At 37.7% G+C, this 10,765-nt stretch overlaps 1 protein-coding gene across 1 annotated transcript in view; it reads right to left on the reverse strand.

The window, feature by feature from the left end:
- Window positions 1–367: 367 nt before the first annotated feature.
- The window catches only part of SLC6A2 (solute carrier family 6 member 2), a 51,406-nt gene continuing 41,008 nt past the window's right edge, over window positions 368–10,765 (reverse strand). Inside the window, exons 11-14 of the mRNA XM_057364623.1 lie at window positions 8,685–8,785; window positions 6,498–6,665; window positions 4,794–4,865; window positions 368–3,233 (exon numbers count right to left, since the gene is read on the reverse strand). Of these exons, the coding sequence (XP_057220606.1) occupies window positions 3,210–3,233; window positions 4,794–4,865; window positions 6,498–6,665; window positions 8,685–8,785 (365 nt within the window). The 3' untranslated portion in view covers window positions 368–3,209. The remainder of the gene's footprint in view (window positions 3,234–4,793; window positions 4,866–6,497; window positions 6,666–8,684; window positions 8,786–10,765) is intronic.

Here is a 10,765-nt window from a genome sequence, read left to right on the forward strand (position 1 = left end):
AGGCTTTTGAGGGAATATTTTCTAGAGCTGTCAGATGAGCTCTTTAATTGTGTCACTGAATTCTTCCCACAGGTTAGTTATCCAAACAGCCAACATAATTAGTAAGCAGATGATTCTGTGTCTTAAATCAGCTTGTAGCAAAAATTTTCTTCTTTTAAAAGTGGGCTGCCTACCCAGTCAGCATATGCTTGCCATCCCACAGGGATATCTGGGACAGTGGCATTCCCAGGGAGGGTCTGTTCCTGAAATAGGTGCAGCTGAGGGAAAGGGGGAGGTGCTGGGCTGAAAGATCAGGACAGAGTTAGGGGAAGACTTGCATTTAAGTGACATGGATGATAAGGACCTGACTGGACATTTTGGTCTTTCGTTTTTAATTACAAGTGTTATAACTGAAGGGAGGAGTGTCTTTGTAGTATTTGATATTTTCCATATTGAAAATGTATTTGAGAGCCCAAAGTAGGTGCCTAAGAGGAGAGGGGTGCCCGAGCTATGGCTTTTTATTGGACTGTCTGTACCATGTCATTGAGTGGAGGAAATGAGCACAACCTGGTCTTCACAAAAGTTTTTGTCATTTGAATAGATGCCAGTTTGTGTCTAATGGCATCATTCATCATMCAAGAGGCATGAGGTAGTTCATCATCTTATTCTGTGGAGAAGTGAAGATATTTGTCTCTAGGACAGAAGTCATATTATGTGKGGGGAGACTTTCTTTGGGCAACATCTTGAATTTAGAGTCTACCTATGCAGTCATGCACTGTGCATTGTCTTTTTCATTCAGGGTACTTCTGGTAATAAGATTCCTACTTTCTTTGATATGACTTTTGTCTTCTGTATAGATTGCAATTTCTTTACCTATAAACCTCAGAACAAGGTGGCAATAGTGCAATGTAGTCCTGAGCTATAAATACTACACTAAACCTAAGAAGTTGTACAGCAACAGAAAAAAAMATAATGCAGTAGGTTAATTGCTTTGGGAGTTGGTATTAAAAATACAATCAAACCCAAACATGATGGGTAAAGCTGATTTCACTGCCATGCTATGGTAGCTTTSCTCCTATTTCAGAGCAGAGTGGTGAGGAAATGTAATTTTTTCTGGGTTGTTGCTRTAGGGTTGGGGTGATAGGGTGTGTCATGAGTGAACACTGGTGTAGGTTTTTAGCACTTCCAATCATGAGACAACCAAACAATCTGTAACATGACAACCCATTAAAGCTCCACGTTAAACAGCCCCTAGGAGTTTCAAAACTTGGTAATTACATCTATGCTAAGAAGCTTTTGAGCCATGCCAAGCCAGTGACTGAARCAGCTGTATTGTTGAAAAGCAGGCTTAAAAACAATGAAGAGATTCTCATGTAGTTCAGCAAACAATAAAAATGAGATTAGCTGGAAAGTTGKTGGAATGACTTTTTTGAAGCCTTCMACATATTTTCACTATTTAGCCTCTCGTGTGATTACAGCATTAGAACTGCAACATTTGGATTTCCTTTATTATTGAAATATATTTAATAACAGGGTTTAAGCAGCTGTTGGCCATCAGCTGGGCCAGAAAATAAGACTTTCTTTATAATTTGAAGAAAGTATTCTTTGGGTTTAAAACCCTGTTTAAATAGAACTACTATTTGTCACAGAGACTCTTCAAGAGAAGGACAACACTTGATTCATTCTGAAGTATTGAATATGTTGGAGGAAAAGAATGAGTAAGGAGAGAAATTTCCCTTTCATTATTTTGAACATAAATCAATTTTAAATAGAAAAAGCCAAAAAGCACTTGGCACTTTTAAACTTGGCTGTTTTAAAAAAGAAAACAACTCAACAACAATTGTTTTATAAATAAAAAAAGGCCCATCCATTTAAAAGGCATTTTTAAAAAGAGGAAGCACTACATACATTTAAAAGACAAGTTGAATTGAATGTATAGAGACAAAAAAAATCAGAGGTAATGTCCAGAGGTAAACTCTGGGTTGGATCCAGCTGAGAAGCTACTGCCTCTAAAAATTACTGTAGACCTAGAGATAAATAACTACAAGAACTAACTCAAAGCTACTGAATGTAGTGATCACCTGGAAGATACTACAGTGACAAGTGACCACAGAATAAGAACAGCACCCAAATGCAGAGTTTGTTCTGTATCTTCTACTTTGCATAATACTACCAAAGAATAGGCTTACAGAGCTGAGTGTGCCTAAATATCCTTTTAAATTAYTCARCAAAATCTTACTATGTTTTGGTAGRTGAAYCCTRGTTAAATTATAATGTAGCATGTTCACAGCAGGAGAATAAAGCCAGTTTGTATTTTTGTGCCACTTGGTAATTATATAATTCTAAAAATTATCTCTTCCTATGTATTTTACATTCTTTATTTAGAATGAAATACAACTAAAAGATGAGAGTCTGGCTATGTGCATGTAACTTTCATGCTTAGCTGGAAAAGTCTGCCGAGTGTGGATTATATGATCAAGCCACTTAAACTGTGGATATAAGGGAATATCTCTTTCATGAAGCACACTGTGATATTTACCTGTGTTCTGCACTTGTAACCTCAACAGGAATTCTCTTCCTGATGTGCAATGAAACTGAAAACAGCATGGGCAAGTACAGCAAAGACTTGGTTCTTCACCAAGAGAAGAAACTAAAAACAAACCACTGAAAATGAAGCACCGAGTCTTCACTTGAGCAGGATGCACTCACATCCCAAAGGACAGYATGGCAAGAAAGCTGATGACATGAGTACATAGTTAAAATTGCTCTTTTGTCATAACTGAGGTGTACTCTTTCCTTAGATCTAAGAATGCTCAGGTGTTGTTGGTTTAAAATAGTTGTGGCATGAATATCTGAAGTAATTATTACTGTCAGAAAAGTTTAATTCACTTCTTCACAATAAAAAAGCACTTAACGTATGCCGATTGCTTTTTTCCTCTGCTCCCCCCTCCTCCACTTCTGCCAATAGCAAAACTCACAAGTTTTGGTCATGTAGGGATCTCATGGCGCCAAAGGATGCAAGAAAAATTAAACAGAGTCTTTAAAGATCATTTGAAGCCAAGTAATAGAAGGGAGGCATTGACAACAGAGAGCAGATGTCTTCCCTCAAAGAGTCAGTGGATAAGCTCTGAGCCAGCCTGGTCCAAGCAGTGAGTGAGGGAGCTTTGAACTTGACTTTTCTGTATTCTCAGTTTAGCTGAACGTGGGTTTTTTCCTTGACCTGTTGGTTGTCATATTGTTAGCCAGTGTTGGAGCTGTAAAGAAACAGAAGTAGTTGTTAAATTACATCAATGATTCAAACGATGATGCTGACAGATATCTTGTTTGACAAATCTAGAGTTACAAAGAGATTGCAAAATAATGGATGGATTATCAACTCTAAATTTCTATGCATTCCAGTTTGCAGTGAGAAATACGCTGAATATAAAAGCTGCTTATTCAGTTTTAAAAATCAGAACTGCCAGAAATTTATGGGAATATTTTTATTTATCTGGTTACAGGAGGCAGTGTTTGGTTTACAAACTKAAACACTGTAAACTAACTATGCTTTCACACTACAAAGCCATTCCTAGCTGTTCATTGAAAAAGGCCACAAATTAAGATGCTCTCATGTTTGGCATGTTTGGAGGTAACTTTAGGAGTTCATTTATGAGGAAAACCTTTTCTAACTTTTAAAAAATTATTTGCCACCTTCACCTTTTTGTCATTATAGATCTGGGTTCAGAAGACCAGTACTGTGTAGGAATGACTTTTTGTAGCCCTTTCACACAGCAGCATCTGCCCCTGGAAACACTGAGTTACAGCAGGAACAGTAAATCATCTGACAACTGAGGACAGAAACAGGAGAAAGAGAAGACAGGAAGAGGTGCTGTGCTATTACACATTCTTGGCCACATCAAATAAATTGTGGTCATGAAACAGGAAGCCTGCTTGTGCTTTCATTCTGCATCCYATCAATCTACATGGATTATTTCCTTTAGAAGCTAAATTTTCTTTAAACAATATCTTTCAGAATAAGCAAAAGCCAGATTTATTTTTTCAAWATCAACATACAAACCACCACTATAAAATCTGGGTCACATTTTGTGGAGGTGTGCATAATTCTAGTTGYTTTCAACTTTGCAGACAGAAAGTGGTCCAGCATGAATGCTGATAAGTGTAACAAGCTTGCATCCTTTGGATCCACATTTGCATCCTTTTAATCTTCTACAGAAAGGAGTTTATTTCAATAAGCTCATTTTATTTGCTAAAMTGAAAGCAGTATTTGGAAATCTATAGCGTATTTTTGGCTTATGAAGTCTGCAGCAGTGTTTTCAATCARCTCTAGACCTGTGGGGAAAGCCAATGCCACATGACCTGGTACAGAATTTTGTGACATTATGGGTAAGCTCTGACACTAGAGATTTGTTTTGCTGTTTACCCTGTGTTGTTGGGACATAATTGCAGTTTTGGCACCATGACTTCAGATTGCTGTGCAGTAACTGAGTGAGRCACCATGGCCTCTTCAAATGCACATGATAGTTTGGAAATACCTTTGTTAGTGAGATTGCACTGTATTCAAATACAACCTAAAATACTGGATTCAGGTGATCCTGAACTGAGAGTTATCCTTAGTAAAAAAATGAAGATCCCAAAAGCCTTCAAAAAGCTTGATGCATATGATATTGAGTCTTTTGCATCTTGTCATGATGGCAGAAAAAATAGAACTACAGAMCTGCAAAGGCATTCACTGTGAGGAGATTGGTGCAAACCTGTGGTTGTTGCTAAAGACTCAAAAGGTATCAGGAGAGGAAGCCTGTAAAAGGTGTACAAACCTTAAACTGTCTGACATTTCCTTGGGCCACRAGTTGGTGCTCATTTTCAGGCGTGATGCAGTAAGCTAGTCTCTAAACCAGAAAGGAAGAAGAGRAAAAAGTCAGCCATATGAAATGGGATTATGCGTGTAATCCCCAATCTATAGTGGGGAAGTAGCATGAACTTTATTTAAAATGGTAACTTAAATCTTTAATATCTCTGCATCATGTGCCTTTACTCAGTCACTGGGAGAATAAGCCTGTTATAAACCCTGGGGTGTTAGCCTTTAATATTAGAAGCAACAGTAGAAAGTTTATGCAAATACTAAGTCCAAATATTTAGCAAGTGCATATAGAAAAGAACATCAGGAACACGTTGGTATCACAGGCCGTACATCCCCTAAGTTCATGCTTTTCTGTCAGTGCTGGAAGAGGGGAGAGGAAGGAGGTGTTGGTATTTCCCTTCTCATCTCCCCTGTCTGCCCCATGCTGTGCCCTTTGAGATCATATGTCGATTTTGGTTTACTAGGAACTTTCAACCAACTTAAGGAATTCCCATTAGACTATACCTTTCCCCATACTTTTAAGGGTCACAGTTTAGGGCATCAGATCTTGTGTGAGTTACTTGGATGTAATCTATCAGCCTTTTGCATAATGCTCATGGGGAAACTGGGGAGTTGCTGTTTGCAGGAGCAGGAACAGACAAACCAGAACTTGCTAACACTTTAAAATGAATGAGAGAATGTGGTTTTGGCCAAGGGCTTCTGCATCCCCATATCAGTAAACTTGAGCAAATTATTCTTTGAGACTTAAATGCTTCTAGAAAATGGATTTGCAACATCTCCCCCAGATGGAACAAAACAAATGAGATCTAGAAATTGTGCACAATATCAACATGTTGGAGCTGATGMAAACAGGGCAGCTGAAGAGGAGTTCCCACTTTGGGGTGCCTTTCTGAGGTGAACATTACATGAGATGACTGTAATGTTTCAGAAACAAGAGCTTTCTCCTTTTGAGTCTGCCAGGTCAATGTGAGGGGGATGTGACCTATCTATGTAAAGGCTGAGTTCCCATTTTCTGTTTAATTCTGTGTGTGGTGTTGGTTCAATGATTTGCCTAAGAGCATCAATATCCTGCTGCACCATTGTGTAAGTGCAGATGTAGGAAAGGTGTAAATCAGTGGGTCTAGATTAGGTTATAAAATTATGACATGATAAGAAAAAAAAACTATGCTGTTTAATGGTGAGGAGGCTTCTGAGCACCATTAGAAGTTTTAAGACTACAGATAATAGTGAGGGCATGTAGACAGAGGTCATAAAAATGATATAGTTAGTGAACCTTAATCCTGTGCCATTTTGAACTGACAAATGAAGAAAAGTGCAGAACTGTGTGAAGACCACACCTCATAGCTGAATATGAGGGTGCCATAATTTGTACATTCTTTGTTGATAACAACAATCTAATCTCATCAACTGGATTAATTACATGCATCAAAAATAATMTTTCACAATTATTATGGTGCTTTCTGGAAAGCCAATTTCTATCTGGAGACTCAGACAGAATGCAGTAATCCTATCTCAAACCACCGATCCACCTGACAGATGGATTCAAAAGGTCACTCATAAGTAATAAGTTTCAGGAGTCAGAGAAATAAACTGCCAACTTAGATCCAGCCATTTCATTTCACAGCAACATTTCATGACATTTGATTAGTGTTCCACTTACTTCTTTAAAGGTCCCACGCACATTCATAAATTTATAGATGATATAGGCGGGCACAAGGATCATTGAGGATAATGCTATTCCCCAGCCAATGCGGTTTGCCCACAGAGGGAAGGTGTAGTCATCGTAGGTCAGAGGCTTGAAATTTATTATGCTGACTATCACGACAAACTAGAGAAGAAAGCATAAAATGAACCACAGTTTTAAGATGAAGAGCCTTACTTGAAAAGTGATTCCAGGCTCTTTATTAGGCAGCCACACTAAAGTATATTTCAAACCAGCTTCAATATTCACCTTCAGCCTGTTTACTTTGGGCCTCTTACTGCTTAAGCTGTTGAARTTCTTGATGTATTTACTAGTATTAACAGTTCATTTTAGCCACTCTGGACACGGTTATTTGAAATTTTGATGGGACCTTCAAGTGATTATCTGTACTGCCTCATTTAAACAAGTGTTTCAGATGTAAAAAAAGGGATTMTGTAGTCAAGAAAAACCTGCAAAAYYGATTGTTTTAASCTTCTTTGTTTTCCAGGGACATTAAACTTARTTTAGAAGTTTTGTACCAATTTTTCAATGAGAGGCATAATGCAAATTCCAGCATGATACATTTACTGAGGAAAGGTAGAGCAGATTTATAGCCTGAAATATAAAGTTGTTTTTTTCTTCCTGTGCAGCCCTGTCCAGTTCTAGATGCAAGAAAGAAAGAGTGGGGCACCAGCCTACTTCTGTCCTGTTAAATCCATATGGCTTGTGCAACATGTACAGTTCCTTGATTTGGTTCTTTGDGGCTATACATTCTGCTCCATACTTCAATTTCAAATTAAAATATTTTGAGCCTTGGGTTTGAAAGGCTACACCGGGATAGTGTGAGTTAAAGGAAGATGATAATGTGAAATCTGGTTAGAAAATTACCAATGGTATTTTGAGATTTTTCTTGGGATTATGTGCATAGCTGCAGACAATATGGAGAAAGAGCTTCAAGAGCTCCCAAATGGAAAAAAAGGGGTGAACTGTGATGGCTGAGAGWTGTGCTATCTACAGATTTATTCTGAACATTATGTTTTTAGATTTTACTAGGAGGATGTTGAGGCTCTTTCACCAAGCCACCTGAAGCTACCTGAAGTTTAGACTGATGGGCTCTTTAGCTAGATTGCTACAGCTCTCATTATAAAGTTTAAATTTTCAACTTGTCTCCTTGCGCACAAAACCTAAGGATGTTTGCTCCAGCATTTTGCCATTCTGCTTGAGTCAGCATTCTGACTGCAGGACACAATTCCATACAAGGAACTTGCTCCTTCATAGAATCGTGTTTAGAAGGATAATTAATACAGGCTTGGTAGGCGCTTATGGATGAATTGGGGTCATAAGCTTTTATATTTGAAAGAAAAASTGGACCTGTCCTAAAAGCCAACCCAGTGTATATTTTAAATACCAGTACTGCTTTAAGAATGCACTGCCTTAATGCAATTTATTGTCTCCTAAAATCACAGCAAGGTCAAATTTCCATATTATTATCCTGACCTTTTGATTTACAAATATGCATAGGAAGAGATTCCAATATTAAACCGTATGTTAGTGCTGAATCTAACCTTTACACAAAGCAACCAAATTCACACTTTGGGATTTTTTTTTCCCAAATGCAATAGAAAACTTATTTATTACAAAAGGCAGCTTACAATGTATATTTTACAAAAGTTTTCAGTGTTTCACACAGCTGATTGCATGTGTAGTTGCATATTAGTTTTTCTAAGGTGTCATCCCACAATTTGGGKATCTTGGCATCCTCCAGTGACAAATACATTCTTGCTAACACAATCTCTTACCCCTGGCTAGTTTACTTTCCCAAGGGAATGGTTTGTGTTTAGTATGCACAGGTGCTGCAGGGACAGTGAGGGCACTGCCCAAGTGTTCAGTRTTCCCTAAGACAAGTTGCCTTCTTAAAATCGTCTTAAAATGAAGGAACAGAGCAAGACCACAGCCACCATTAGCTTCTCTTTCACAACTGAAATGTGTTCTACAAAACACAACCATAATATAATTTCAAGGAGAAAAGAGACTTCAGTTGGAGTGTCTGTTCATCCTGACAGCATCTGGCACAGCAATAGGTGTCTTGTTGTTGGCATCTGTTGTATGTTCTGGGAAACAACACACCASTATTCTTTCCAGGATGAAATGATTATCAACACTTACCAATAAAAAAGCAGGACTAACAAATTTCCAGCACAATCTCCAGTAGAGGCCTGGTTTGAAGCCCATCATTTGTTGGATATCTTCACTGAATCTGTCCACACCTAGAATGGATGTGAACAGATGASACCATGAGACTGACTTCAGTCTAAACTGATGAGATGCTGGCATACCCAAAACATCTTTTTCAGAAAGCAGAAATGAATGACTTCCAAATCAGAAGACATAAATATCAACTTTAATCTCCTTGCAATGTCTAGATGTGTCTTTGACTCCATTGTATCCAAGACTTGAATGCCTGTGAGCACTCCAGGCCTCTTCCAGACAGAAGCATCACCACTGAAAAAGAGACATTTCACAAATATCTAGAATCTAAGGTGTAAGTGAGAAGCAATTTTTTAAATAGTTGTGGATTATTATAACACAATTGCTCCATGCTGTTATGAGTACACTGCAGAAAAATGCAAACTTTTACTCACACAAACTGCTTGCTGATAATGAGGTAGATTCATGTGATTTTTAATTTATCGAATGCGATTTCTTTGTTCCACTTAGATATTCACCTTTCAATGTTTCACTTAATACCAAAAAAGTGTTCTTTATATGTATTACAAATAAAATGAAATATTTATCACTTTTCCAGGAAACTCAGTCAATTCTTCTGTTTAGTGTAAATATGTACAAAACTGCATCACTTTATAATGGGATGATTAACACTAATATAAAATGGTAAAAACAGTATCCTTCTACATTTTCTTTAAAAAAACTTTACTCCTCAGAGACATTGGCTGATGTGCATTCTGTCATGTCAGACTATTTGTTTACATTTTATCACACTTGATGTGTTCAGGAAGTTTAYTTTTGATCCTGAACCCATTAGGTAAAGAGCAGAAATGCAGCTTTTTACCATGGCTATTTGTTTATTAGAGAGAATGTATAGCTTTCCATAAAGATTATTCCTCTTCATCTGGATCAGTTCAGTACAATTTATTTGATTTGTTTAACGTAAATAATTGGGACAGCTTGAGTGAGTTCATTATAAGCAATGAGGATGTAAAATATTTTCAGAGTCCGGACATTTGAGTGTAAATGTCTCAAAAAAATTTCCAGCCCCCAATATTATGTCCAGGTGAAGAGAAATAGCCAAAAAGGATCTGAAAATGCTCTTTAAACTTAATCTGTTTCTATTTGCAGTGCTTTCTGTGAACTTTAAAGTGACTGAATTTTAACTGCTATGAAYACTAACTGAAATTTATCATTGTGTAGAAGGTCAAAGACAAGGACTACATATATCAAAATTTTAYTCATATGTTTCCAGACAGATGCACTTGGAGCTCAGACAGTGCTTGGTGTTCAATTTCTGCTGAAAATGGGGGATGATCAAGCCATGCTGTCAGGTTACACTTTTCATCAATGTGCTTTTTCGTGCCCTCAAATAACTGTTCTAAGATCAACTTTTAAGCAGAACACAGCTGTAGCTAGAGATGGCGCTACCTGTAGTGTGTGGTTTGAGAGATACTTAAAATTTATGATCAGTTCCTGGTTAAATACCCAAAAAGACTTTCACTGTAATTTCTGAACCTATAAACACTGCCTGAGAGTTTTGTCATGTAATGGTCTATTAAATGGCACAGAAAATKTGTACATAATGTGTTGTCAAGGGAAGTAAATCAATATGCAGAAAAGAACAGGTTAGGAAGAAAATGAAWAATAGATTTGGCTATGAATACAAGTTACCCTGCTCAAATTGGGACAACCTTCTTTCATCTGATGCAGAGATGAGAGTTCAGATAGAATGGAAATCTAYATGTCACCACYAAGTCCTGCATGTGCTGCCTGCTGRGGCTTTGTAAGCTCTCATTCTGCCAGTGAGAAAGCCAGCAGGACTGTAGCAAACGTTTCCCCAGCATGGCAGTGCAATAAGCTCTCTAAGTWGTTTTGCCCCATTTGTGTTTCCATTCTGTGGAAATGTGTGCATTCATCCTCTCTCAGGCCAGGCACACATCCACACCAACACCTCTGTGAGCAAAGATGAGTAACAGCAGTCAGTGCTTGGTTTTTTTTCCTTCTGCAAAATCAAGCTG

This window comes from Malurus melanocephalus, unplaced genomic scaffold, assembly GCF_030028575.1.
Source record: "Malurus melanocephalus ecotype Western Australia unplaced genomic scaffold, MMel_1.1 scaffold_40, whole genome shotgun sequence".
Taxonomy (NCBI): domain Eukaryota; kingdom Metazoa; phylum Chordata; class Aves; order Passeriformes; family Maluridae; genus Malurus; species Malurus melanocephalus.